This window comes from Athene noctua, chromosome 14, assembly GCF_965140245.1.
Source record: "Athene noctua chromosome 14, bAthNoc1.hap1.1, whole genome shotgun sequence".
NCBI lineage: Eukaryota > Metazoa > Chordata > Aves > Strigiformes > Strigidae > Athene > Athene noctua.
In genome coordinates, this window is record NC_134050.1 from 10621072 (window position 1) to 10648635 (window position 27564).

Below are 27564 nucleotides of genomic sequence, written 5' to 3' on the forward strand. Positions count from 1 at the left end.
CCTGTGGGGGGACCTGGCCCTGTGCCTCCCAAAACGGGGTGCAGGGTGCAGAGCTCCCCTTTGCCCTCACTGAGTAGGAATTGGGGGGGGTTGGGGTGTTCCCACCCACGCCCAGCGCAGCCCCCACTGAGGGGTGCCCCAGGTGAGGGGGTCTGGCAGGAGATCTGGGGTGCCACAGAGCCATGGGGCGGCTGCCAGCCTGGCCCAGGTCAGCAAGCAGGAAGCCTTTGCCCTTGCTGCTTCTGGGGTTAATAATTATCAAGGCAAATCGCAGCCTGCAGCAGGCAGAGCCCTGCCTCTCCCTCCCCAGAGCCACTGCAGGAGCCCAACCTTCACCCCGGGTGGGTAAGAAGTGGGGCTTGGAACCCCGTCCCTGTGGCTTCAGGCTGGAAGGCCTGGGTGCATGATGGGGGGGGACGTGTTTTTCTGGTAGGCCCTACGTGGGTGAACGCAGCGTCTCCTCCCAGGGCTGGGTGGGGCCAGCGCCTCTCTGGACTGCTGCCTGCACGGCTGCACGGAGGGGAATCGGGGTCTGTACAGCACCGGCGGGTGTGTGTGTGTGTGGGGGGGGGGTGCTTATAGCCCCTGTCCCCAGCTTGCCCCAGCCCCCTGGACCCCTACGCTGGTCTGGCCCTGGGGTGCAGGGGAAGAGTATGGGGAGAGGGAATGGTGGGGTCTGGGGGACAGAAGAAAAAAGGGGTGTCCCCACCACGGGGCAGGTTTGGGGGGCTGCTGGGGGGTGTTTGGGGTGGGAGGTGTTGGGGGGGGGCAGCAGTGCTGCATGGTCTTGGCAAGGAGGGTGGGACAGGGACTAGAGAAGCCCGCGGGCCCAGGTGGGCTACAAACCCCATTGTGGGATTGCCAAATCCTCTCGTTAGGATCCCTGGGGACAACCCCCTGCTGCCAGCCTGCGCTGGGCCACCACGCAGCCTCCCCTGCCTCCTCCCTGAGGGTTGGGCAACCGTGGGGCCCGAGTGGGCTACTCAGGGGTGATGCTCACCTCCATCCCCAGGTACACCATGGTAGAGGTGACAGTGACACCGCAATCCTCGCTGGCCGACCGGCCGGCACAGATACGGGTGCGGGGACTGTCCCCCTCGCAGCTGGTGACTTTACGAGCGTCGCTGACGGACGAGCATGGTGAACGTTTCCAGTCTCGTGCCTTTTTCCGCGCCGACGCAGCGGGAGAGGTGGATCCCGGGCTCCACGCCGCTCTGGGTGGCAGCTACACCGGCGTTTGGCCCATGGGACTTTTCTGGTTCCTGCAGCCCGACACCCTTTTCCGACGCCTGGTCAAGCGGGATGTGGCCGGCAGCCCCTTCCTCGTCCGGCTGGAGGTTTTCGATGGGCCCTGTTTGCTCACCGGGCCCCAGGACCAACCGTTGGCCTCCTGCGAGGCCGAGCGGTGGTATGTGGGTCCTGGTGTCCAGCGCGTGCCCATCCGGGAGGGCAGGGTCCGGGGGGCCCTCTTCTTACCGCCTGGTGAGAAACGGGGTGTGGGGGAACCCCGGGATGTCCCAGCGAGCGGCTTGTCCTGATGACTGGGGACATTCTGGGGTTGCGGGATGGCACCAGTGGCTTCTCTTCCCTCATGGGTGATGATATCTGGCTCCTCGCAGGACCGGGACCCTTCCCGGGGGTGATCGACCTGTTTGGGGGTGCAGGTGGCCTCATTGAGTTCCGTGCAGGGCTGTTGGCCAGCCAGGGCTTCGCCGTGCTGGCCCTGGCCTTCTTCGCCTACGATGACCTGCCCCGCACCCTGCTCCAGATCGACCTGGAATATTTTGAGGAGGCGGCCAAGCTGCTCCTCCAGCACCCCAAGGTGAGCCCTGCAGCACGGCGTGTGGCCCCTGCAAGCAGGGACATCCTGGTGTGGGGGAGATGTCCTGGGGGCTTGGGATGTCCTGATAAGCAAGTTGTCCTGGGGACTGGGGACATCCCGGTGAATAGGATGTCCTCGTGACCAGGGATGTCCCAGTGGGTTGTCCTCATGACTGGGGACATCCCAGTGACCAGGATGTCCTGGTGACCAGGAAGGATGTCCCAGCAAGTGGGTTGTCCTGGTGACTGGGAACATCCCAGCGAGCAGATTGTCCTAGTGACAACCCAGCAAGTGGCACTGCCAACTGGCTCCGTTTCCCCACCCCACTGCAGGTGCGAGGCCCTGGCCTGGGTGTCGTTAGCGTCTCCAAAGGAGCAGAGGTGGGCCTTGCCATGGCCACCTTCCTCCCCCAGGTGGTGGCCACAGTGTGGATCAACGGCACGGCCTTCCTCTACGGCAACCCGCTGGTCTACAAGGATCTCCACATTCCCCCCATCCCCTACCTCACTGAGCGCATAGTCCTCACGGAGGTGGGGGCCTTGGACAACTCGGGCGTCTTCGCTGACCCCCGGGACCCTGCGTACAGCGCCTCGGCCATCCCGACAGAGAAAATCCGGGGCAAGGTCCTTTTCGTGGTGGGGGAGGCTGACCGCAGCTTGAACAGCAAGCTTTTTGCCCAGCTGGCCATGGCACGCATGTCACCGGCGAGCTGTCGCCTCCTCTCCTACCCCGGAGCCGGCCACTTGATCGAACCCCCCAGCTCGCCCCTCTGTAGCATGTCCAGCATGAGGGGAAGCCCCTACCCGATGCTGTGGGGGGGCGAAGCCCAAGCCCACGCCAAAGCCCAGGAGCACTCGTGGCAAGAGATCATCCAGTTCTTGGAGCTTCACCTGGGCCCTGCTGCCACCATGAAGCTGTGATGGCTGCGGGGAGCTGGGGCGGGGGGGGGGGAAGGGGCTGAGGTTGCCCCCCAGGCCCGGGCACATTGCCGCCCTCAATAAAGTGCACCGTGCCAGCCAGCGCTGCCTGGTCCTGCCTGTACTCGTGGGGTAATGGCATGTGGGAGGACCCTATATGTATATAGGTACATATATAGGCACAGCCACGGCTCAGGGCATTGTGGGGGTGTCACTAACCAAGGCTAAAGTTTTAGTGGGGGGCTATAGCCAAACCCCCACCTCCGCACACCCTTTCACTGTGAGTTTGGTGCCGTCAGGTGGCGGGAGCTGGTGCAGTCCCAGTGCCTGCGCTGAGCTGGGGGTGGGTTTTTCCCCCGGGAACGCTGAGGGGTTTAAACAGCCCCCCCGACCCCCCCAAACACCGAGGCTGGCACCTGGGTTGGGGGCAGTGGATGGCAAACGGGCATCTGGGCATGTTGCCACCTGGCACGTGCTGGGGCAGGGTGCAAGAGCCGGCCATGACCGTCACACCGGTCACGATAAGTGTAATAAAGATAAGACCCAGAAGGGAAACTTCTTGGGGGGTGGGGTGGAGGGTGAGGGAACCCCCAAGTGCTGCACTCAGCAGCCACCCGAGGGGATCAAGGTCCTTCCTCCTCATCCCAGGGCACCAGCAAAACTCGGCTCCATTTTTCTCTTGCGGGCTGCGACGTTGGGGGATGAGCATCCCCCAGACCCGTGTCACACTCAGGGCAGTGGCCTTGAGTCTGTGTTTGCAGGAAGAGTTTCTCTCTCAAAAAAAAATAAAAAAAGTTTCCGCCTACACAGGACAAAGTGCTCTTTGAAAGACTTTTGGTTCCTCTGTAGCACTGCTGGCGGGGTAGAGCCACGTGTGCAGCCACCAGGACGGGGGCGGATTTGGGGACAACCACCTGATTCTGCGGCCCCCAGACCTCAGCGGGGCCGTGGTGCTCCCCCAGTCCCTCCCACGGGCTCCCAGTCCCACCGCTGTCCCCACAGGCAGTGGCGGGGGGAGCCAGATGTCACCGCTGTCCCCACTGGCTTGTGGCAACCCCCAAGGCTGTGTGCAAGATGGGGTGGGTGGGCACATGCCAGCCCCCTCCTCCTGCCCGGATGGCTCAGTCCAGCTGGGCATCGCAGCCAGTGCTGTCTCCATTCCCCGTCTCTCCCACTGCAGGACAAAAAACTTTTCTTTGAACAGTTTTTGATTCCTCTCTGGTCACCCCGGCATGGCCACGGGGGCAATGAGGTCGCTGGTGGCAGGGGAGCGAGAAGACCTGGCCAGAGCTCATCCCCCCCTTGGCCACGGGGCCGGCACGGCCCCCCCAGTCATCTGATCCGCCCCCCGCGTTGTCTGGATATAAATCCACAGCCCCCAGCGCTGACCCATGCTCCAGCCTCCCTCTCCGTCGCCGCCGCCATGAGATGGGGTTTCTCCTTCCTCCTGCTGCTTTTTCTCCTGCTCTCGGGGCCCAGAGCCGCCTTCTCAGTCCTGCAATATCGCTATGACTGCGGCAACCACAGCATGCAACTGCTGGCGTACCCCACCCACAGCCACACCGTCCGCTTCAAGGTCATGGGTGAGTGTAGGGGGAGGGCAGGTGGGTGCGAGCCACCCCTCCCCCCCCCGCCCCGATCTCCTTCAGGTGACAGATCACCCTGGGGTTATCCCAAACCCTGAGTGCATCGGGGTGCCGCTGCCCCGATGGGACGAGTTTTGGGTGCAGGGGCTGGTTTGGGGTGTGTGTAGGTGTTTCTGTGTGCCTGTCTCCCCAGGGAGCATCACAGCACCCAATTATACCACCTCGTTTCCCCCCCCGTGCCCACGGGGTCCCTGCAGATGAGTTTGGCACCCGCTTTGACGTGGCTAACTGCTCCATCTGCCTCCACTGGCTCAACACTGGGGCAGACGGTGCCGTTATTTTCTCCTCTGGCTACGAGGGCTGCCACGTCCTGGTGAAGGTGAGGCTCTTGTCCCACCCGTGGTGACTCCCCCACCCCGGTGGGTTGGGGGTGACTGTTCCTCCTGCCCCACCACAGGATGACCACTACATCCTGAGGGTGCAGCTGGAGGAGATGCTGCTCAGCGGGGTCCTGGTCGCATCCTACGAAGTCAACATGACCTGCCCACAGCCTGAGGACTACGAGATCCTCACGGATAGCAACTGGGCCAGTCGAGGCAACAGCGTCCACCAGACCCAGGCTGATGTCCTTGTCCCCCTGTCCCAGCCTGGCCTCCTGCACCACATCTCCCAGTCTACCTTCACCCTCTCAGGACCCCAACTCCCTCCCCAAGCCCACTTGGAGCCTGTTCACCCCATGGCTCGGACCCAGCCAGTCCTGGTGCACCCTGGGCTTCAGCTCCAGCCTGGCCAGGCTCGCCCTATCTCCCAGCCCCAGCAGGGTTTAATTCGCCAGGGGCTTCAGAGCCAAAACCAGCCCAGGCTGGTGCACCCTGGAGGTCAAAACCAACCTGGGCTCCTTCACCCAGGGGTTCAGAGCCAAAACCAACCCGGGCTCCTTCCCCCCAGGGTTCAGAGCCAAAACCAGCCTGGGCTAGTGCACCCTGGAACTCAAAACCAACCTGGGCTCCTTCGCCCAGGGGTTTGGAATCAAAACCAGCCCAGGCTGGTGCACCCTGGAAGTCAAAACCAGCCTGGGCTCCTTCGCCCAGGGCTTCAGAACCAAAACCAGCCTGGGCTCCTTCGCCCAGGGGTTCAGAACCAAAACCAACCTGGACTCCTTCGCCCAGGGGTTCAGAACCAAAACCAGCCTGGGCTCCTTCGCCCAGGGGTTCAGAACCAAAACCAGCCTGGGCTCCTTCGCCCAGGGGTTCAGAACCAAAACCAGCCTGGACTCCTTCGCCCAGGGGTTCAGAACCAAAACCAACCTGGGCTCCTTCGCCCAGGGGTTCAGAACCAAAACCAGCCTGGACTCCTTCGCCCAGGGCTTCAGAACCAAAACCAGCCTGGGCTCCTTCGCCCAGGGGTTCAGAACCAAAACCAACCTGGGCTCCTTCGCCCAGGGGTTCAGAACCAAAACCAGCCTGGGCTCCTTCGCCCAGGGGTTCAGAACCAAAACCAACCTGGGCTCCTTCGCCCAGGGGTTCAGAACCAAAACCAACCTGGGCTCCTTCGCCCAGGGGTTCAGAACCAAAACCAGCCTGGGCTCCTTCGCCCAGGGGTTCAGAACCAAAACCAACCTGGGCTCCTTCGCCCAGGGGTTCAGAACCAAAACCAGCCTGGACTCCTTCGCCCAGGGCTTCAGAACCAAAACCAGCCTGGGCTCCTTCGCCCAGGGGTTCAGAACCAAAACCAGCCTGGGCTCCTTCGCCCAGGGGTTCAGAACCAAAACCAACCTGGGCTCCTTCGCCCAGGGGTTCAGAATCAAAACCAACCTGGGCTCCTTCGCCCAGGGGTTCAAAGCCAAAACCAGCCTGGGCTCCTTCACCCGGGGGTTCAGAGCCAAAACCAGCCTGGGCTAGTGCACCCTGGAGCTCAGCCCCAACCAGGTCTTCTTCGTCCAGGCTTTGTGTCCCAGAACCAGCCTGGTCTGGTCTCCCACAACGCCCAGTCTGGTTTAATGCATGCTGGTGCTCAGACTCAAGGAGGATTTGTACCTTCGGGAGCTCAGCCTCAAATCCAGCCAGGCTTAGCTCATCCCAACCTTCAGACCCACTCTCAGGCTGGGCTCCTCCGCCCTGGGCTCCAGAGCCAAGCTGGGCTGGTACATCCCAGCCATTCCCGACAGGCTTTAGCACACCCGGGACTCCAATCCCGACCGGGTTTAGTACGCCCTGGACTTCAGGCTCAGCCCCAGCCGGGTCTGGTGCGTCCAGGCCTGCAACCCCAAGCCCAGCCTGGCTTGCTTCGTCCTGGGCTTCAATCCCAGCCCAGCCTACTGCAATCCACAACCCTTTTCTACCCCTCGGCGGGGGCAGGTAAACCAACAGAACCCACAGCTGGGACGGGATGCTCAGGGCGGGCAGGAGGGTGTTTTGGCAGGGGGATGCTCAGGGGGAGGCAGGTCAGGGGGATGCTCTCAGGGCAGTGTCCCGTCTGTGTTACCCTCAGGTATCCAGTTGACACGGGAGCAGTGCCAAGTGGCTGTGGGGAGGATTCCCTGCGTGGCCCCGCAGGGCCAGGAGGCCTGCCTGCAAGCGGGCTGCTGCTACGATGACATGGACCGTGTGGCCCCCTGTTACTACGGCAACACCGGTAGGAAGTTTAGTGGGGGGCTCTGGGGACACCCCCATTGCCAACCACCTCTGCCAGGGTGAAAAAGGGGGGATTTAGGGTCCCCATTGGGCTGATGGATGGGTCCCTCGTGCTGCAGCCACTGTGCAGTGTCTGTTGGATGGGCACTTTGTGGTGGTGGTGCCGCGGGGCATCGTCACCCAGCCCTACAACCTGGACAGCGTGCGCCTTGCCAGCAGCCAGGCCGGCTGCGAGCCCCTCAGGGTGACAGAAACCTTCGTCATGTTCCACTTCCCTGTCACGCAGTGCGGCACCACTGTCCAGGTAAGGGATGGGACCCCACACCCCACCCCAGAAGTCGCTCAGAGCCGCTGTGGGGACCTTGACCCTCTGTGTGCGGCCACCCCAAGGTGATCGAGGACCGGCTGATCTATGAGAACCAGCTGATCTCCACCATCGATGTCCAAGGGTCTCCCCGCGGCTCCGTCACACGTGACAGCATCTACATGTAAGGGGAGGGTGGGCAAAGCCCAGCAGAGAGCTGGGACCCCCCCTCAGCAAAGCCCATCTAGAATCCCCCCGCCTGCCTCGCCAGGCTCCTTTGGCGCTCACCTTCCTCCTCGGGCTGGGGGAGCTGATGCCACGGTGGGGTGTGTGTGGGGCATCCAGATCTGCTCTGCTTCCTCCCCACCCCCGTCCCCAGCCTCCAGGCTCGCTGCATCTACAATGCCAGCGACCTCTTGCCACTTCGCATGGAAGTGGCCGTGCCCCCCACAGCCACCCCCTTGGCCATGCCAGGACCCCTGGAGATCCAACTGCGCATTGCCACTGGTGAGCAGCCCATCCGCCGGCCTCCCAACTTCACCGCCTGTTCCCTCCCTCCCCAAAACCTGCTCAGCCTCTCGCCCTTCCTGCAGATGAAAACTACAGCTCCTACCACCCCGAGGGCGACTATCCCTTGGTGCGGGTGCTGCGGGACCCCATCTACGTGGAGGTTCGGCTCCTACAGAAAACAGACCCCAATTTGGTGCTGGTCCTGCACCACTGCTGGGCCTCCCCCAGCACCGAGGCTGCAACTGAGCCCCAGTGGCCCATCCTGGTAGACGGGTGAGCACTGTGGCAGGGGGGACTGGGGACAGCAGGATGAAAAGGGGGTGTCACCCACACCAACCCTTTCGTATGCCCAGGTGCCCCTTCACGGGGGACAACTACAGGACCCAGCTTGTGCCCGTGGGACCGGCCTCGCCGCAGCTGCCATTCCCGAGCCACTACCAGCGCTTTGTCATCTCCACCTTCACCTTTGTGGAGCCGCCCTCCATGGCAGTGCTGGAGGGAGAGGTGATGGGGAAGAGGGGTGGGAATTCAGCACCCGGGACCCCCCCAGCACCGTCGATTTCTGACACTGGCCCACCTGCTGCTTCTAGGTTTACATTTCCTGCAGCGCTTCTGTGTGCCACCTTGCCCAGCCTGAGCCCTGCCGGCCCTCCTGCCAGCTGGAAGTGCCCTCACGTAAATCGGGAGGGGGCATGGATTTAGGGAAGGGGACACCTCCAGCTTTCTCAAACCAACCCCCCTGTCCCCCTCCCCAGGAGCGCGTCGGTCTCCGAGGGACAGGACAGGTGAAACTTCAGGCACTGTCACCTCCCAGGGACACATCATCTTCCCGAAGGTCCCCAAGCTGCGGCGAGGCTGAGCCCAAAGGCGCTGGGTGTGTGTCTGTCCCCCCCCCACCCCCCCACCTAACCTGCCCCTTCAGCCCGGCTCTAACTCACTCTCCTCCTCCTCCTCTTCCTCCTGCGCAGCTCCCGCCTCCAGCCAGACATCTCTGGGCACGCTAGAAAAATAAATGAGTGCTATGGTTCAAGCTGGGATACTGGTTTGTTGCTGGGGGGATGGGACGAAAAAGGAGGGGTCCCTGTCCCCATCCCAGAGCTGGCAGCACCCACACATTGTCCCAGCTCCCCCCTCAGCCCCACTGGCTGCCCATCCCACCCCACACTTCTGCCTGCTCTGATGGCACCTCCTCTCCCCTTCACAGGAGCCTTCCTTCACCCCGCGACGACACCACTACAGTGAATAGTTTTTTATTTTCATACTGAAACTAGATAACTGCTTACAAAATCTGCACAGTCCTCCCCTCCCTCCCTCCTTCCACACATCCCAGCTGCAAACAGCCACCAGCACCGGGATTGGAGGTTTTTGTTGCACTAGTTACAATCACAGAACAAAATCTAAAGCCAGAAAAGACACACACAAAAACTGGAAAAGGAAAAAACTAAACCAACAAATCTGTGAAGCACGGGGAAGGCAACATCCAACTTCCCCTCTGCCAACAGCTACAGCAGGGGAGCCCAGAAGTAATGAACCACTTGCCACCCTCCCCCCCCACCCCCCAATAATCCCCTCCCTCCCTCCCACCCCAATCCCCAGCATGGCAGCGAGCCCCCCAGCCCCACGTCCGGGGCTACAGGCTATAGAACTTCAGGCTCCGGTCCATGCCCGTTGAGGCAATGAACTTGGCGTGGTGGCCAAAAGCCACTCCCGTGGTGAGGCCGCTGTGCTCTGGGGAAGGAAAAGAACCCGTGGTTATGGCACGGAGCGGAGTTAACCCCCACCCAAGGTGGGCAGAGCCCAGCCATCTCTGTGCCAAGGAAGCCGACAGCTGGGGCTGGGCAGCCACAGGGGGGTCTCGGCACAGACAGAGGTGCTGATGGGGTGGGGTAGCGCTTTGCACCCCACAGCTCGCGCTGCAGATCTAAGGGAACAATTCTTCGCCCCAGAGGGGACCTAGACAGTTCCCTGCTCCCGCCTCTGCCCTCCCCCAGCCGCCCTCAGCCCCAGCCCCTCACCTGTGAAGTGGAGGATTTCTGTCCACTGCTTGCAGATGTAGATCTGGACGTCGGTCCCACCCAGGGCCAAGTACGTGCCGCTCTGGTCAAAGATGAGTGACTTGACCTGTGGAGGAGAAGAGGAATGAGGCTTCAAACCAGGCCCAGGAAGCTCCAAACGGCTTCTATGGGCGCAGCACAGAATCCCAGAATCATCTGGGTTGCAAAAGCCCTTGCAGATCCTCCAGTCCAACCATGACCCTCACCCTGACCGTTCTCAACTCCACCAGATCCCTCAGCGCTGGGTCAGCCCGACTCTTCAACCCCTCCAGGGATGGGGACTCCCCCCCTGCCCTGGGCAGCCCATTCCAACGCCCAACAGCCCCTTCTGCAAAGAAATCCTTCCTCAGAGCCAGCCTGACCCTGCCCTGGGCAGCTTGAGGCCATTCCCTCTGGTCCTGTCCCTTGTTCCTTGGTTCAAGAGACTCATCCCCCCTCTCTGCACCCTCCTGTCAGGGAGCTGTAGAGGGCCAGGAGGTCTCCCCTCAGCCTCCTCTTCTCCAGACTAAACCCCCCCAGTTCCCCCAGCCGCTCCCCAGCAGACCTGTGCTCCAGACCCTGCCCCAGCTCCGTTGCCCTTCTCTGGACACGCTCGAGTCATTCAATGGCCTTTTTGGGGTGAGGGGCCCAAAACTGAACCCAGTCATCAAGGGGCGGCCTCACCAGTGCCAGTACAGGGGTAAGATCCCTTCCCTGTCCCTGCTGGCCACGCTATTGCTGATACAAGCCAGGATGCCATTGGCCTTCTTGGCCCCCTGGGCACACTGCTGGCTCCTGTTCAGCTGGCTGTCAATCACCCCCGCAGGTCCCTCTCTGACTGGCAGCTCTCCAGCCACTCCTCCCCAAGCCTGTAGCGCTGATGGGGGTTGTTGTGGCCCAAGGGCAGCCCCCGGCATTTGGCCTTAGTGAAACTCCCCCAGTTGGCCTCAGCCCATGGCTCCAGCCTGTCCAGGTCTCTCTGCAGAGCCTCCCTGCCCTCGAGCAGATCAACACTCCCACCCAACTTGGACTCGTCTGCAAACTGACTGAGGGTACACTCGATCTCATCATCTAGATCATCAATAAAGATCAATATCAATAAAGCACCTTCACGCCGGGCTCCCCCAAAGCAGAGGAGCACAGCGGGGAACAGGCATGGGATGGTGGGTGCTGGGAGGAGCCGCCCAGCCCATCCATCAGGTAGAAAAGAGGACAGTCACACACCTCAAAGTTATTGTCCAGTTGCAACGTCTTGAAGTTCTTGAGTTTACGCAAGTCCCAGAGCTTGACAGAGGAGTCGTCCGCTGCCGTGGCCAGGTAGTAGCCATTCTCGGAGAAGGCAATGCTGGTGATGGGGCCCGAGTGCCCTGGGAAGTTGGCCACGTTGGTGCGTTCCTGGGGATAGGGGAGTTAGAGACAGGCTGCCAGCAGGGCACCGCAACACCCTCACGGTCGGGAGCTCAGAGAGCAGCTCCTTGCAACCACAGCCCAGCTCCGTGTCATCATTCCACTTCAGAGTTAAAAAGCAGTGGGGGGCAGAGAGCAGACTCTTTGTTGCCCCAAACTACAGCTCGACAGGCTCATGTGGGGCTCTAGAGGCAACTGGCCAACAGCCAGAGCTGCAGCGCAGCACTAACATGGGGTTGCACTGACAAATTCAGAGCCGTGGGTCTGAGCAAGGTCCCGGCACATCCAGCACAGACTCAGCCCATAGCAGAGCCCTGCGACCCCTCCTGCACACCACTGATTCTCCTGGGCACACACTAAAGACTTTTTGTCACAAGACAACCCCCAATCGCCAGAAGCGGCTGCTCTTGAGCTGAAGCTTTGTATTTTTAGAGAAAAACCTCAGAGGGGATTCCCCAAAGCCCTGCAGGCTCCAGCAGACACTGCGCCTCAGTGTGAACTCATTGCTGGGCCCCAAACCAAGCACACTCCCAACAGCCTGTCCCTCCCTGAACCCCCAACACCAGCCCTACCTTCAGATCCCAGATCTTGATCTGAGAATCCATCGTCCCTGTTCCAAAAATAAGCCCGTCCGGGTGGAACTGGGCACAGGTAAGAGCTGCAGAGACACAGGAAGAGATTCAAAAGGTTGGGAGAGACTTTCTAACTTTGTCAGCAGCCCCGCTCTGTGTTCTTGTGAGCTCCAAGAGCCCAGGGACCCACAGACAGAAAAATTCCTTCTCCCCAGGCTTGGAACAGCCCCCCTGGGGTGGGGATTCTCAGCTTACCACAGCCAGAGCTCTCATCCGTCACCTTGGTGAGGACACGGCCTGTCTGGATATCAGAGAAAGCCCAGTACTGAAAGAGAAGAGCAGTGCGTTGAGTTCGGAGAGAAGAGAAGCAGGAGGGGTAGTTTGTAGCCTGGGGCTGGGTCTCACCTGGTCATCAGAGGAGCTGAGGAGATAATCGCCCGTTGCGTGGAGGCTCAGCCCCGTCACGGAGCCCTCATGGGCACGGACGACCTGCACGCACGAGGCGTTGGGCACAGACCAGATCCGGATAGTAGCATCGGGAGAAGCTGAGAACACCAAATCCTAGACAGGGATGAGGCAGGGAAGTTACCATTGAAAAAAAAACTTTGCTGCTTCATCACCCAGAGCTCCCCACAAGCAAGAACTGGCCCCACTGGAACAGAACACCAGAAAAGGGCCCAAAAAACCCAATCTGGGGCAGCCTGGATGTGATGGAAGAGGCTGAATGTGGGTCTGAACGCACCTGAGATGGGTGGAAAACGACACTGGTAACCTTCTTGGAGTGTCCCTTGAGTGTCGCCAGGATCTGCTCCGAGCTCTTGTCAAAGACGATGACATTTTTATCAGCCCCGCCTGGAAAACAAAGCCAGGAGCGATGAGAGATGGGAGCCTGTGGCCAACCAAGTCCAAGTCGACCCACTTTTCCTGGGGACCACCATCCTGAGGAGCTTCCACAGAATCCTAGAATCATCTGGGCTGGAAAAGCCCTTGCAGATCCTCGAGTCCAACCATGAACCTCACACTGACCCTTCTCAACTCCACCAGATCCCTCAGCGCTGGGTCAGCCCGACTCTTCAACCCCTCCAGGGATGGGGACTCCCCCCCTGCCCTGGGCAGCCCATTCCAATGCCCAACAGCCCCTTCTGCACAGAAATCCTTCCTCAGAGCCAGCCTGACCCTGCCCTGGGCAGCTTGAGGCCATTCCCTCTTGTCCTGGCGCTTGTTCCTTGGTTCAAGAGACTCATCCCCCCTCTCTGCACCCTCCTTTCAGGGAGCTGTAGAGGGCCATGAGGTCTCCCCTCAGACTCCTCTTCTCCAGACTAAACCCCCCGTTCCCTCAGCCGCTCCCCAGCAGACCTGTGCTCCAGACCCTGCACCAGCTCCACTGCCCTTCTCTGAACACACTTGAGTCATGCAATGGCCTTTATGGAGTGAGAGGATCCCTCATGCCCCTCGCCCCACCTCTATCCCCCAAAAGCACAGAGAAAGGGACCCGCTCTCAGGCAGCCACAGGCTCGTAGCTGTCACCATGCAGTCCCCAGTGAGTGGAGGAGGCTGCCTTACCGGTGAGGATCTTGTTGGTGTCGGAAGGACAGAGGTCCAACGCAAGGATCCCTGGGATGCTGGCGCTGTGCAGCCCCTGTGCAAGGTAGGAGGATGCCAGATTAATGCCCCAAGCAAGAAAAATGCTCCCAAAGAGAAGCCCTAGAGGGAGCCCAGGGTGTTTCCTTCCAACAGCAGGAGCCTGTGGCCACACCTCCTCCAGCCCAGGTTTCTGCTGGCTGTGGCAGTCAGGATCCTCTCCATGCTCTGCCCAGCAGCAGATCTGTCTCGTACTGATGCTACAAAGCCGCACAGGAGAGGCCCAGATGCCCAACTATGTGGGTTTTGAGCCCCAACCCGCATCCTGGCACTCACCACGTGTGAGGCGACCTGCCGGTACTTGCTGAGCTCCTCTGGCTTCACCAGCTCCTCTGGAACCGTCTTCCCTCTCTGCAAAAGGAAAACGGTGTGGAGATGAAACATCAGCCTCTCTTGGGGCATGGCACGTCCTGGCTGCTGAGGCGTCTTCGGAGTGAAACAGGGCCGCTTACCTTCTTACGCTCCGTGGTCAGCACCGTGGCCTTGTCTTGAAGCTGTAAAACAAAAGGGTGGTCACAGAGTGAGCGGGGCTCCCATGGGGGAACGTTGGGGAACAGCCACCGCTGGAGGCTGTAGCAGAGTAAATGGAAGATCTGTCACCTTCTGAATGATCTCGGGGGTCATGCCTGCGAGTTCTCCCAGATCCATGGACTCGCCAGCTCCCTGCATGGGACAGAGAAAGGAACTGGTTACACTCAGAGGAAGAACACAGGGAAAAGGAGAGGAGGTTGGCAGTGGGGGATCATGGGGAAAAGCACCAAAAGAGGCAGTTGGGGACTCACCGCCACATTTGGCTGGGAGGATGGCACCGTCTGCGGCACGATGAGGCCGGCTTGTGGCTTCAGAGTGGCCAAAGCTGTAGAGGCAGAGAAAGGCTGTGAGTTTAATAAGCACTCGAAGAGGAAAGGAGATGGCATCCAGCGTAGCCATCGCTACTTGCTGCTCGGCCACATGCTCCCCGCTTCCCTGAGGCCCAGAGCCCACAGAATCCCAGAATCATCGAAGCTGAAAAAGACCATGAAGATCCTCGTCCAACCAGAAACCTCACACTGACCCTTCTCAACTCCACCAGATCCCTCAGCGCTGGGTCAACCCGACTCTTCAACCCCTCCAGGGATGGGGACTCCCCCCCTGCCCTGGGCAGCCCATTCCAACGCCCAACAGCCCCTCCTGCACAGAAATCCTTCCTCAGAGCCAGTCTGACCCTGCCCTGGGCAGCTTGAGGCCATTCCCTCTTGTCCTGGCGCTTGTTCCTTGGTTCAAGAGACTCATCCCCCCTCTCTGCACCCTCCTGTCAGGGAGCTGTAGAGGGCCATGAGGTCTCCCCTCAGCCTCCTCTTCTCCAGACTAAACCCCCCCAGTTCCCCCAGCCGCTCCCCAGCAGACCTGTGCTCCAGACCCTGCCCCAGCTCCGTTGCCCTTCTCTGGACACGCTCGAGTCATTCAATGGCCTTTTTGGGGTGAGGGGACCAAAACTGAACCCATTCATCAAGGGGCGGCCTCACCAGTGGCGAGCACAGGGGTAAGATCCCTTCCCTGTCCCTGCTGGCCACGCCATTGCTGATACAAGCCAGGATGTCATTGGCCTTCTGGGCACACTGCTGGCTCCTGTTCAGCTGGCTGTCAATCACCCCCGCAGGTCCCTCTCTGACTGGCAGCTCTCCAGCCACTCCTCCCCAGGCCTGTAGCGCTGCTGGGGGTTGTTTTGGCCGAGGTGCAGCCCCCGGCATTTGGCCTTAGTGAAACTCCTCCAGTTGGCCTCAGCCCATCGCTGCAGCCTGCCCAGATCTCTCTGTAGAGTCCCCACCCCATGGCACCTTCTCTGGCAGCTGTGACCTCCTTGGTGAGACGAGCAATGACACGGCAGGCGGCATCGTGCTGGTAGAGTGCGTGGGACAGCTCCTGGCGTGTGGTCTGCAGCTGCTGGCGAAGGGTGAAGCTGTGCAGCATGACTGCGTCCTAGAGGGACGAGGCAGAGTCAGGCAGGGAAAGAAATTCATTAGCCCCAGCGCAGGCAGCTGCCAGCGCTCAGCTCCCTGCCCAGCTGTGACCCCAGCACTTACCCACTCATCCTGGAGGGCTTTCAGGATGGCCGGGATGCTTGTGGCAGACGGAGGCTTGGGCCGGATCGGGTGGGCAACTGTCAACGAGACAGCATGAGCACATCAACCGCATCCCCAACACTTGGTCAATCCCTTCAGACAGTCACCCTGCTGTCTCGGCAACCCCCAGCACCCCAATCCCTGCAGCTCGGCTCTGCCACCAAGCTGATGGTTTGCCTCCGGGCTACTGGGGAGAGAGCATCGCTCACCAACCCCTTGGGAAATCCTCTCTCAGGGTGCCAGCACCCCCCTGGAGACTTACAGCTCCCACCGAGACTGGAGAGTGGCCAAGTTTGGCGCCTGCCCAGGGTGTCACCCCACTTTCTCCAGCATCGCTGCTTCTCCTCCAAACCTTTTCTTCCACCCCTTACCCTGCACCGTCACCCCCATTAATAAATCCACCCAGAACACCTTGCGCACCCCTGTCCTGCACCCCCACTCACGACACGGCAAAGTCCCCCGGTGCTTTGCCCGGGGTGATGGGGAACCGGCACCATTCCCTCGCCCCTCAGCTACCTTTGATGTCGATGAGCTGCTCCTCAGAGAGGGGCTGGTTGTTAACGGGGTCGGTGCCGTTTTCCGCGATGTATTTCTCGATCAGCCGCCGCTCGTAGACGTGGTTGGACACCGGAGAGACGCAGGGGTGCTCGGGCACCTCGTTGGAAACTACGGAGGGAAGCGGCCGTTACGGCACCGCCGAGGGTCTGGCGGGCCGCCGCCGTCCCGCTGAGCACCCGGTAACCCCCCACAGCCCGGCAACCCCCTCCCCGCGGGGCCTTCCCGGAGGCCGCCGGCCTTCCGCACTCACTGGAGCAGATGAGGGCCATGGCGGACGCCGAGCGGCCGCAACGCTCCGATCACGGCCCGCTCCGGTTCCGGTCAAACCTCCGGTCCTAGTTCCGGTTCCGGGCAGCGCGCGACCACCGCGACGTTCCCAACGGCTCACGCGGGCAACGCCGCTACCGGAAACGGAAGCGCTCCCGGCCTGCACCGCGCCAGCGCGCGCGCGTCCCCCTACACCCACCCGTCGGGAACGGCGCTTCCCGGCATGCCCCGCGCGTGGCCACGGACCCGCGAGGGGGGGGTGAGGCGTCGCCATAGCGACCGGAGGTCCCGGCATGCAACGGGCGCGCGGCGGCTGCGGCCTACATTTCCCGTCGTGCCCCGCGGCGGCGGGGCGGCCGTGAGCGCTGTCCGCCCGCTCCGGCTCTGCAGCGCCCCCGTGCGGCGGCGGTGGTGAGCGCTGCCCCGCTGAAGGGGGGGGACAGCGGGGTGATGGGGGGGCTCCCGGCTCGGGGGGGGGACCTCAGGAAGGGTAAAACAGGGTGGTGGGCCCGGGTAGGGGGGACTCGAGGTGGGGGGGGCATAGGCGGGGTGGGGCACCCAGGAGTGGGGGACACGGGGCTCCCAAGTGTGTGGGGGGGATCCCGGCAGTGGGGGGGGGAGCAGTAGTGGGGGGTCCTGGGGGGATTGGGGGGGTCCAAGGGGATGGAGTGGGGGCACTCAAGGGGACGAGGATAGAGGGGGGTCGTGTGGAATGGGGGGGAAGGGGGGCTCCCCCCACCCCCCTCCGGGGGTCTGAGGGGTGGGGGTCCCCAATGAGATGGGGTGCTGAGGGGGGCACCCAAGGATCAGGGTGGGACAGGGCGCCCGGTGACCTGTGGGGGGTGCGGGGAGGAGTGGGGGGCCTGGGGGGGTGTGGGGCTTCTTTGGGGGAGGAGGGGGGACAGCGATGGCTGTGCCCCATCCCAGAGCACCTCACTCCCTCCTCCGGGGCAGGGGGTGTCGGGGTGCACCACCACCCCCCCCCGCCCCTCCACCCCTGAGCGGGGCCTGTGCCCTTGGCCAGGGCAGACGCCAGGCCTAAAGATAGCCCGGGCGGCCGGGCCTGCGCCGGGCCAGCTCAGCCCGGGGGGGGAGCACGGCCCTCCCCTCCCACTCAGCGAACCCTAAAAGCCATCGGAGGGGATCCCGCTGACTCCATTTGTCCCCCACAGACACTTCTGGGATGGTGGGTCTGCTCAGGGCGGGGAGGGTGGCACCACTGTCACCCTGTTCTCCCTCTCCCTGCAGAGACACTCCCGCCCCCCCCGAGGCCGGAGGCAGGACCCCAAATGGGGGGTGACACGGGGTGCCGGGCCCTGCTGGCGGTGCTGCTGTGGGTCCCCTTCCTCGGGGCGACGGTGGGGGACGGCCAGGATGGATTTCATAGCCACACCGCGGCCACTGCCGATGACCCGCTCTCGCGGCTGGGCCGAGCCACCTGGGAGGCCCTGGAGAGCTGGGTGGGCCCCCAGCCCCTGCGGCTAGTGACGGAGGTGAGGTCCTTGCCCCGCGGCACAGGAGGGGTGGAGGGGGGGCTGCGTCCCATCCACCCCCCCAACCCACCCCCGCTTGTGCCCGCAGAGCCTCTGGGTTGTGTCCTCGGGGATCTCGGTGGCCCTGACCACACTCTGCGGGATCCTGCGGGATCTCCTGGCCGCTTCCGGCATTAGCGGTGAGCTAGAGGGGAAAAGGGGGGATCCAGGGGGTTGGGGGGGTGGGGTGAGGGGTGGAACTACCCGTGGCCGTGCCACTGGTGACCCCCCGTTTCCCTCCCAGGGGACCGGCTGCTTCGTGCGGCCGCGCTGGATCCCGGAGAGGTGCAACGTGTGTTGCTGTGGAGTTTGGCCGCCGTGATGGGTTCCTGGCTACTGTCACGGTTTCAGAGGCTACTGCTGCCCGTGTTCCGCTGGGTGAAAATCTGCTGCTTTCTGGGTGCCTTCCTCCACATCGTCACCTCCCCAGGGAGCCCCACGGTGCAGGTGGGGATGCTGCTGGCGCTCTGGGTGCTCTACACCCTACTGGGGTGCGTGGGGGGGACCCCCAACCCCCAGCTGGATGCCGCCGTGCGCAGCCTGGAGTGGAAAGTGGAAGAGCTGCGGCGGCGGCAGAAGTGGGGGGGTCCCCGTAACCGGGATGAGTGAACACCCCGCCCCCCCGACTCCGGGGACAGCCTGTCCCACTCCGTCCCCCCTCCCCCCCCAAGCATGTGTTCTCCCTGCTGAGCACCCCCCCACACCCCTGCACACCTTTTTCTGCACCCCCGCCACTGCTGCCACGGTTCTCCCTGGGGGCCCTGCACCCATTAGCCCCCCCTCACTGGGAGTGGACACCAGCGTGGGAGCCCCACGCTTTAGTGCAGCCCTCCCCCTTAGTGCAGCCCCCCCCAAAGCTGGGGACCCCCCCCCCCTGCACACACACACCACAGTGCCTTCATGCAAGATGAGTGCCTTCCCCTGGGGAGGGCCCCCCCCCCCCAGTCCCAAATGGCCCCCAGCCCAAAATGGGGGGCTGTGCTTATATTGGGGGGGGGGGTCACAGCCCCCTTGGGGCTGGCAGCTGAGCTCTGTGCTGTCACTCCTCAAGTTTTAAGCTGCTTTTAAAATTGTTTTGATAACGTGGTTCTGAATAAACACGGTTTGATCCCAGCCTGGCTCAGCTGCTCTCCCTGCGGAGTGGGAAGGGGCCATGGGGAGCAGTGGGGGCTCCCTTTGGGGACCTCCCCCCACCCCACTCGGGGTGAGCAGGTGTGTGTGGGGTGTGGGTGTCCCTCTCCCTGTGTTTGCTGAGGCTGGCTCTGAGCGCCAAGGAGGAGGGGGGAGATTGTGGGGGGGTTTATCCACGCCAGGATCCGGCCCCTTCTCTGTCCCCATCACCCTCTGCTCGCTCCGTGCCTCTGGCCATGTCTGCCCTCCAGTGCCCCCAGTGTCCCCCCCACTCCCTGCCCAGTGCCTCCCAGTCACCATGATCGGGTGGGACAGGGAAGGATGGAGATGAGGTGGTGGGAGAGCCCCTGCCTGGCTCGGGGGGGGGTCCCACAGGGCCCGGGGTGCCCTGGAGCGGGGATGGGACGGGATGGGGTGGGGAATAGGGGTGAGGATGAGGAGCAGGGATGGGAAGGGTATGGGGAGTGGGGATCAGGATGGGGAGTGGGGTTAGGGATGGGGATGGGAAATGGGGAGCAGGAAAGGGGATGGGAAGCAGGAAGGGGGAGCAGGGATGGGGGGTGGGAAGTGGGGTGGAGATGAGAAATGGGGAGCAGGAATGGTGATGGGGAGGAGGAAGAGGGGTGGGAAATGGGGAGCAGGGATCAGGGTGGGGAGCAGGGATGGAGGTGGGAAATGGGATGGGGATAGGGATGGGGAGTGGGATGGGATGGGGTGCGGGATGGGGCTGGAGCGGTGCTCAGCGCTGCGCAGCCCGGGGCTGGGTTTGGGGAGCGGGCTGGAGCGGTGCCCGGCGCTGCACGGTGGCGGTGGCGGGGCGGGGGGGGGCGGTTGGGGGGGGGGAGCAGGGCCGGTGTTTAGGACCCGGCGGGACGAGGCGGCGCCGGTGCCGGTCCCGCCCCGGCCCCATTGTCTGGCGCGGAGGCGGAGGGACGGGAGCGGCGGCCGCCGCTCGCACGGACGCGCCGCGGAGCCCGCCCGGCCATGGCCCCCGCACCGGCCCCGGTACCGGCCCCGGGGGCCCGGCTGGCGCTGCTGGTCGCCGCCCTGATCTGCGCCTCAGGTGAGTGCGGCGGCACCGGCGGCGGCACCGGCAGCCCCGAGCCGGGCTCCGCACCCGATCGCGGGGGATCCCGCCGTCCCGCGTGGATCCGCTCCCACCGAGGTTCCCAGGGACCTGCCCCCGCTCCCCCGCTCCCCCGCCTCCTCCGCCTTCAGGATCGCCGGGATCCGCTCCCCCGCGATCCCGAGGGGATCCGCTCCCCGCCGCCAGCACCGCAGGGGATCCCCGTGGGATCCTCTGGGATCTCAAGGGGGGAATCCCCTCCCCATCCCCACGGGAGCCCTGCGGTCCGAGGGGATCCACTGCCCTTCTCCCCCGAGCCCACGGGAACTCACCGGATCCCCCGGGAGCTGCCCCCTCCCGTGCCCACGGGGGATCTGTCCCCGGGCCCGTGGGAAGCCCTGCTCGGGTATCCCGGGGGGGATCTGTTCCGGGCACCCGGGGATCCCCGTGATCATCTGGATCCCCCCTCTTGCGGGACCCCTCTCCCCGCCATGGGAGCGGGTCCCCACGGGGCAGCCTGATGAACCTCGCTTCGTTAATGGGGAGCAGCCAGGCCTGTGCACACACCCCCCGCCCGACCCCAGCACCAGTGGGGTGCCACGCCATCCTCCAGCACCCGCTTTGGGGGGCACAGGGAACTGCGAGGGTGCAGCATCCCCCCAGTCACAGCCTCCTGGTGTTTGGGGTGACCCCATTCCCGGGAGGGGAAGGGGGGGCGGTGGGGGCTGTGTGGTGCCACGGCAGTGCCAAAGCTGGCTTTCTTCTCACGGCGCTCAGTGGGCACCAGAGACCCCCCCACTTGCCGCCCTAGGCCAGCCCTTTCCCACCGTAGCCCCCAAAACTGGTGACACAGCCCCTGTCCTCACAGCGAGGGGTGACGGCGACCCCCCTGACCCCGTATACCTGCCGGCGGAGCTGGAGGTGCTCGGTGTGCCCGAATACTACCGGCTACAACGGGTGGACCAGGATTTGCCAGCCAACACCTCCCTGCACACCCGCACCGAGACCTACCTGCTGCTGCGCCACGACTCCGCCACGCAGCCCCTCGTCCAGGCCACCTACCCACCCTTCAGCACCCGGCAGGTAAAATGGCCCCCGCTGCCCCCCCAGCACCACCCTGGGACCCCCACCCCACTTTGCTGCAACCTCCTGCCACCATCTCCCTGTCTTTTTGCAGGACGTGCCCACAGAGACCCCCCCGGGAAGGGACAGTTCAGTACCTTGGGCCATCCGCGCCGTGTCCCTCGAGAGCGCGGTGTCTCCGGCCGAGCCCTTCGCCCGTGTCCTCTTCCACTTGCAGGGTCCTGACTGGCTGCCTGGGGAGAGGGAGCACCCTGGGGAGAGGGAACACCCCAGGGTGAGGGAACACCCTGGGGTGAGGGAGCACCCTGGGGAGCAGGAGCACCCCAGGGAGCGTGACCTGCCCTGCGTCACCCTCCATGCCCACCACCGCGGCCGGGTGGCCCGTGGGACATGCCGCCTGCAGGTCAGTGCCACCCACTGCGATTGCAGCACCCCCCTTCCCTGCGTGGGGACACCCCACTTATCCCCCTCACCCTGATCCGGGGTCCTGCTCTCCCCTCCAGGCACCCCTGGGTGTCTGCGTGGTGGAGCTGGAGATCCCCCCGCGCTGGTTCTCCCCGACATCCCCCACCCCACGCAGCCGCCGCCGAGCAGCCGAACCCCCGGGGCGCCCCGAACCCCCCGAGCCGGTGGAGCTTCACTACAGCGTGGTGGGCCCGGGGGAATGTGGCCGCGCCGGGGGCCGGGAGCGGAGCCGCGGTGGAGAGGCCCGGCGGTACCTGGGCACATTGGAGCTGCGGGCCAGCGAGCCGGCGCGGCGGCAGGAGGTACGGTTGGATGATAAGGTGCTGCTGCGGGTGCCTGACGCCACGCTGCGCCCCGGGCAGCGTTTCACCGCCACCGTCGCCCTACGACACAATTTCACTGCCGACCAGTTGACGCTCCGGTGAGACTTGGGACCCCCCTGTGGAGGGTGATGCGTGCTGGGAAGTTTGGGGGGGGGGACACATACACCTCTCCTGGTTGTGTGACGGGGATCTGGTGGCAGGATCAAGGCGAAGAAGGGGCTGCAGGTGGTGGGTGCCCGTCCCGGGGTCCCCACGGCCTGGAGCACCCAACTGGAGCGCACCCGGGGTCCCAAGCACTCCACGGTTGTGGTGACGTGTCGGCGCAGCGGGGATGCCCGCGGAGGCTGGAGGTAGGGTGGCAGCACCCCCACCTCTGGGGACCCTCATTATGGGAGAGGGGCTTCTGCATGGGGGCCCAGTGCAGCCCCGTAGTGCCCAGTCAGTGTAAAGGGGACCTGTGCTTTGTGCTACCCCCATCCCAGTATGATCCAGTTGGAGCAGGGGGACCTGTGCTTTGCCCTGCTCCCATCCCAGTATGGCCCAGTCAGAGTAAAGGGGACCCGTGCATGACACTGCCCCCATCCCATTATGGCCCAGTTGGAGCAGGGGGGGACCTGTGAGTTGCACCACTCCCCTCCCAGTAGGGCCCAGGCAGAGCTGGGTGACCTGTATATGGCACCATCCCTGTCCCAGTATGACCCAGTCAGAGCAAAAGGGATCTGTGCCTCATACCACTCCCATCCCAGTATGGCCCATTTGGAGCAGGGGGACCCAAGTATTGCACTGCTCGCATTCCAGTATGGCCCAGTTAGAATAAAGTGGATCTATGCATGATACTGCTCCCATCCCAGTATGATGCAGTTGGACCAGAGGAGCCTGAGTTTTGCACCTCTCCCATCCCAGTATGGCCCAGTTGGAGCATGGGGACCCACATATTGCATTGCTCCCATCCCAGTACGATCCAGTCAGAGCAAAAGGGACCTGTGCCTTGCACCACTCCCATCCCAGTATGGCCCAGTGGGGCGACTGGGGTCCATGGGACAGCCCTGACACCTGTGTGGTGGTGCAGGGCGGCCGATTCCGCCGCGTTCCTGCACTTGGACCTGGCGGTGGAGAACGGGACCGGGGGGCTGGCGCCGGCACGGCCCCTCACCTGGCAGGTGGAGTACCCGGGCCAGGATCCTGAGGCCCAGAAGGACAAACTGGTGTGGGAGATCCAGGTGTCGGAGCGGGACGTCCGAGCCCTTGTCCCCTTGGTACAGGTGGGTGACTCCCACCCTGGCCTCCATCCACCCCGCCCTGCGCTGACCCCAAAACCCATGGGGCCACACGTTTCAGCCCCCACTTTTTCCCCCCAGGAGCTGGAGATCCTCAACACAGCCCCGCTGACGGGGGTCCCCCGTGTTGTCCCGGTGAAACTGGTGGCGGTGGAAGCGGGAGGTGGTGTGGCTGAGCTCACTGAGCCCCCAGGCTGCGAGTCGGCTGACAAGCAAGTGCTGCAGGTGAGCAGAGCCCCCCCCCCCAACACCCACCACTGGTATCCCCCTGACCCTGCCTGCTCCCTCTGCACCTCTACATGTGCCCCCCTCCTCTCTTCAGGTGTCGGATGCCTGCGACGCGGTGTTTGTGGGGGGCAAAGAGAGCCGGGGGGCTCGGGGGGCCCGGGTGGATTTCTGGGCCCGGCGCCTACACGCTTCGCTGCGCTTCACCGTCTGGGCACCGCTGCTGCCGCTGCGTGTCCAACTGGGTGACACCACGCTGGAGCAAGTGCGGGGCTGGCGCCTGCCCGGGGGCCCCGAGAGGTGAGCGCAGTGCTCTGGGAAAGGGGGGCCCTGGGAAAGGTTGGGGGGGCCCCCTGGGCCTCCTCCTCACCACCACCACCCGCCCCTGCCACCGCTGCAGCAGGCGAGGAGGGCGCTGGGAGCGAGTGCTGAGGCCCAGCATGCTTGTGACATATGTCTCTGCCCTGCTGAGCGGCATGGTGCTTGGGGTGGGCACCCTGGCTCTGCTGAGTCCTCATGCACTCGTGACACATGTCCCTGCCCCACTGAGCCCCATGGCACCTGTGAGAAGCACCCCTGCTCTGCTGAGCCCCCACGCACCCATGACACATGTCCCTGCCCGGCCAAGGCCCACGGCACCCATGAGATGTAACCCTGCCCTGCTGAGCCCCCACGCACTTGTGACACATCCCCCTTGCCCCCCACTCCCATGGCCGCCCCTTCTATGCCCAAACAAGCCCCACAGGGCTGGTGACACGGGTGTCCCCGCCACCCCCCAGCGCCCCGGCGGAAGCAGAGGAGCCCGGCGAGGAGGCCGAGCGGCGGGCACGGGGGTGCCGGCCGCAGTACCAGCGGACGGCGCTGAAGGTCCTGGCACATTTTGTGGCCCACCCGCTCGACGGTGGCCGTCACCTCACCTACCTGCCTGGCCCCGAGTGGCTCCTGGATGTCACCCACCTGGTAGCCAACCGGACCCGGGTGCAAGACCCCCGTGTGGCCTCGCTGGAGGGGGGCACCGTGGTGGTCGGCCGGGAGCCCGGGGTCACCTCCGTGGAGGTAGGTTTGGGGGCTTGTCTTTTGGGGGGGCTGGGGGAGATGCAGGGGGGAGTTGTAGGGGGTAGAGGGGAACTCAGGGATGCAGAGGAGAGATGGGGAGGGTGTGGAGGGTGGAGAGATGGAGATGGAGGGCTGGTGGGTGTCCTGGGGGCAGAAGAGAGCTGGAGGGTGTAGAGGCTGGAGGGAGGGAGGTGGGGGGCTGGAGGGGGTCCTGGGGGTAGAGGAGAGATTAGTGGGGTGTGCAGGGACTGGAAGGGGATCCTGGGGGGGAACTGGGGGGTTTGGGTGTGGGAGAGATGAATATGAGGGGCTGGAGGGTGCCCTGGGGGCAGAGGGAGGGAGATGGGGGGCTGATGGGGGTCCCAGGGGGAGCTGAGGGATGCAGAGACTTGGGGGGCCAGGCCAGAGGTGGTAGAGGTCAGAAGCCATGGGGGCCTCACAAGGTTCCACCGCCCCCCCGGTGCACCCCCCCAGGTCCGCTCCCCGCTCTCGGATTCAATCCTGGGAGAGCAGATGCTGGTGGTGGCAGAGGAGAAGGTGACAGTGACGGAGCTGCGAGCCCGGGTGGTGTCAGGGCTGGCCCTGAGCCTGCGAGCAGAGCCGGGCCACCCCGGGCTGGTCACGGCCACCGCCCAGGGCACAGCCACGCTGCGTGCCCCCAAACAGGTGAGCGGGGTGGGGGGCAGGCATTGTCGGGGTGCCCTGTCCCCCCAATCTGGTGCCATTCCCCCTCCCTCTCCCCATCATCCGTGGCAGGAGGCGACGCTGTCTGTCTGGCTGTCCTTCTCTGACCGCACGCTGGCCCCGCTGGAGCTCTACGGCTGGCAGGACGCGGCCTTGACCGTGACCTCGCTAGACCCTGCCGTGGCCACTGTGGGGGGCTCGCCCAGTGTCCCCGCCACTCGCCCTTGGGTGGTGGCGGAGGGGCCGGGACGGGGGGCTCTGCTGCAGCTCAGCCTGCACCCCCCGGATGCCTGTCGCCGGGGCCGGCACCGTGCGGCCGCGTTGGCCACCGTCACCGCTTGGCTTGAAGTAGGGACCGGCCGGCGTGCCCCCACCTCTGGTAGCCCCCGGGGTGGCCCACCCCGGGCCAGCTCGCCCTTTCCACGAGCCGAGGGGGCCATGTCGGGGGAGGCGGTGACGGCGGCCAGCGAGCCACGGCGAAGGGACCCCGCCGGTGTCGGACCTGCCTCCACCAAGCTCCAAGGGCTGGGGTCTTCCTCGGAGGAGGAAGAGGAGGAAGGCTACGGCCGCAACCGTGCTGGCGGGGAGGAAGAGGAGGAGGAGGATGAGATGGTGAAGGCTCCCGAGCGGGTGACCGACCTGGAGATCGGGATGTACGTCTTGCTGGGTGTCTTCTGCTTGGCCATCTTCATCTTTCTCATCAACTGCATCTTCTTCGTCCTGCGGTACCAGCAGAAGGAGCTGCCGGATGCCGGCGCGGCCCCTTCGGCCCCCCAGCCCCACAACTGGGTCTGGTTGGGCACCGACCAGGAGGAGCTGAGCCGGCAACTGGACCGCCGGCAGCCCGAGCCCCCAGCCCCCGAGGTGGCCCCCGAGGCCGGGCGCTGCTGTTGCGGGGTACCCCCGGGCACTGCGCCTGGTTCCGAAACAGGGGTTGTTCCCCCCAGCACCCCGACACCCGGAGCTCCCCTGCCTCGTAAAGAGGGGGTTACGCCAGGGGGTGGCCGGAGAAAGCGGGTGGAATTTGTCACCTTTGCGTCCCCCCGGGTCCCTGAGGAGCCCCCCCAGCCCGCCCCCAACGTCCAGTCCATCCTGGTGGCCAGCGAGGATGACATTCGCTGGGTGTGCGAGGACATGGGGCTGCGGGACCCCGAGGAGCTCAGGAGCTACATGGAGAGGATCCGGGGCAGCTCCTGACCCTGGGGGGACAAGCCCCCGGCCCCCCAACCCCAGGCAAACCAGTAAGAGACCGACCTCCTCCCCACACTGCCCCGGACTGGGGGGGAGACACCCTGTCCCCCACCTTTCCCTGCCTGTAGCGGGCTGTGCTGCTCCTGGGGGCCACTGCTCATCCCTTCGTGGTGGCCTGAGCCCTGCCCCAGCAGGGCCACCCAAGGGACCATCCCCAGATGCCCGCGGTGGGGTGGGGGGGGTGTCTCCACCCAACTCAGAGCATCCCCCTCTTTGGGGTCCGTGGCAGCTCCCCCCACCTCAGTGGCATCAGGGAGGAAGCCGGGGTACTCTTACTGCTTTGGGTCTCATTGTGACATTGTGTTCATAGTGATGATGATGATGAGTCCTGTGGTCTGATTCCAGGGAGGGTCCCGTGCCCCCCGCTGCACCCACGCCGCGGGGAGGAGGGGGGTGTGCGCCCTCCCCACCTTCACCCCGACCACGCATCCGTTTTGTACGACTGGCATTTTCTACCTGTAACGCCCCCGGGGAAGGGGCTGCTGCGAGGGGCTGTTATTTATGGCAGATTTTTAAATTCTGACGTTGTTACAAAAATAAAATATTTAAAAAAGACAAACGGAATGGCAGAGACTGGCTCTACCAGGCACGGCCAAGCCAGTGGAGCTCCCAGGGACGGGCACATGCCCTTGACGTTGGCTCCACGTGGGGACAAACGTGGGAGCTGGTCATGGGAAGGGCTCGGGGGCTGGTGCTGGCACTGACCCAGCCAGGGTGACCTTGGGGTGACCTCCTTCCTCCCTGTCCTGCCATGGCAAAGGGGCTGCAGCCTTCCTCCTCCTCCTCCTGTCCAGCCCCAACACCCAGGATGAGGGAGCAGCCTGTCCCTGCCTGGTCCTGAGTCCCCCCACACTGTGGCCTGTCCCTGATGGCCCTAAACCCCAAAATGTCTCTCCTGTAACAGTAGCCACAGGCAATGGGCCAGCAGGTCCCTTTATTCAGGGGTGCTGTGGGGATTTCCACCCCTCCAGTCCCCCCACTAGCCCCCCCAGTCTGTCCCATTGATCCTGAGACACCCCCAAATCACTCTGGGTGATAGCAGGAGAAACACACCACACACACACACACCCCCCCATCACTGTACTGCTGGCAGGCTCCCCACGCTGGGCTGGCACGCAC

At 64.1% G+C, this 27564-nt stretch overlaps 5 protein-coding genes across 7 annotated transcripts; 4 read left to right on the forward strand and 1 right to left on the reverse strand.

Annotated features, from left to right (window-relative positions):
• Nucleotides 1-475: 475 nt before the first annotated feature.
• On the forward strand, nucleotides 476-2742 carry LOC141965969 (acyl-coenzyme A amino acid N-acyltransferase 2-like). Of its 2 annotated transcripts, none has more exons than XM_074918205.1 (4): nucleotides 476-530; nucleotides 1013-1482; nucleotides 1620-1822; nucleotides 2155-2742. In XM_074918205.1, the coding sequence occupies exons 2-4, from the start codon at nucleotides 1020-1022 to the stop codon at nucleotides 2740-2742; spliced, it is 1254 nt and encodes a 417-aa protein (XP_074774306.1). In that variant the 5' UTR covers nucleotides 476-530; nucleotides 1013-1019. The 2 variants fall into 2 exon arrangements, with proteins under 2 accessions (XP_074774306.1, XP_074774307.1); XM_074918206.1 differs by having other exon boundaries at nucleotides 514-549.
• A 1391-nt stretch (nucleotides 2743-4133) lies between these two features.
• Nucleotides 4134-8794, forward strand: ZP1 (zona pellucida glycoprotein 1). The gene is made up of 14 exons (XM_074918096.1): nucleotides 4134-4322; nucleotides 4583-4704; nucleotides 4783-5258; nucleotides 5370-5457; nucleotides 5581-6682; nucleotides 6816-6959; nucleotides 7078-7262; nucleotides 7349-7446; nucleotides 7642-7769; nucleotides 7856-8045; nucleotides 8126-8276; nucleotides 8363-8447; nucleotides 8528-8646; nucleotides 8741-8794. The coding sequence occupies exons 1-13, from the start codon at nucleotides 4163-4165 to the stop codon at nucleotides 8629-8631; spliced, it is 3033 nt and encodes a 1010-aa protein (XP_074774197.1). The 5' UTR covers nucleotides 4134-4162; the 3' UTR covers nucleotides 8632-8646; nucleotides 8741-8794.
• A 567-nt stretch (nucleotides 8795-9361) lies between these two features.
• On the reverse strand, nucleotides 9362-16525 carry PRPF19 (pre-mRNA processing factor 19). Its single transcript, XM_074918071.1, has 16 exons — nucleotides 16336-16525; nucleotides 16044-16193; nucleotides 15489-15565; nucleotides 15243-15384; nucleotides 14208-14281; nucleotides 14026-14088; nucleotides 13878-13919; nucleotides 13702-13776; nucleotides 13348-13423; nucleotides 12527-12636; nucleotides 12190-12345; nucleotides 12040-12109; nucleotides 11785-11870; nucleotides 11030-11200; nucleotides 9788-9893; nucleotides 9362-9500 (listed from the first exon to the last, which is right to left on the reverse strand). The coding sequence occupies exons 1-16, from the start codon at nucleotides 16352-16354 to the stop codon at nucleotides 9403-9405; spliced, it is 1515 nt and encodes a 504-aa protein (XP_074774172.1). The 5' UTR covers nucleotides 16355-16525; the 3' UTR covers nucleotides 9362-9402.
• A 62-nt stretch (nucleotides 16526-16587) lies between these two features.
• On the forward strand, nucleotides 16588-18997 carry TMEM109 (transmembrane protein 109). 2 transcript variants are annotated; one of them, XM_074918167.1, is made up of 4 exons: nucleotides 16588-16763; nucleotides 17601-17845; nucleotides 17934-18024; nucleotides 18129-18997. In XM_074918167.1, the coding sequence occupies exons 2-4, from the start codon at nucleotides 17642-17644 to the stop codon at nucleotides 18491-18493; spliced, it is 660 nt and encodes a 219-aa protein (XP_074774268.1). In that variant the 5' UTR covers nucleotides 16588-16763; nucleotides 17601-17641; the 3' UTR covers nucleotides 18494-18997. The 2 variants fall into 2 exon arrangements, with proteins under 2 accessions (XP_074774268.1, XP_074774266.1); XM_074918165.1 differs by lacking the exon at nucleotides 16588-16763 and adding an exon at nucleotides 16793-16842.
• Nucleotides 18998-19902: 905 nt separating this feature from the next.
• On the forward strand, nucleotides 19903-26993 carry TMEM132A (transmembrane protein 132A). Its single transcript, XM_074918444.1, has 11 exons — nucleotides 19903-20078; nucleotides 20950-21164; nucleotides 21259-21567; nucleotides 21668-22050; nucleotides 22153-22302; nucleotides 23022-23214; nucleotides 23311-23454; nucleotides 23552-23754; nucleotides 24234-24510; nucleotides 24985-25176; nucleotides 25267-26993. Exons 1-11 carry the CDS (start codon nucleotides 20000-20002, stop codon nucleotides 26389-26391), a joined length of 3270 nt encoding a protein of 1089 aa, XP_074774545.1. The 5' UTR covers nucleotides 19903-19999; the 3' UTR covers nucleotides 26392-26993.
• Nucleotides 26994-27564: the final 571 nt, after the last annotated feature.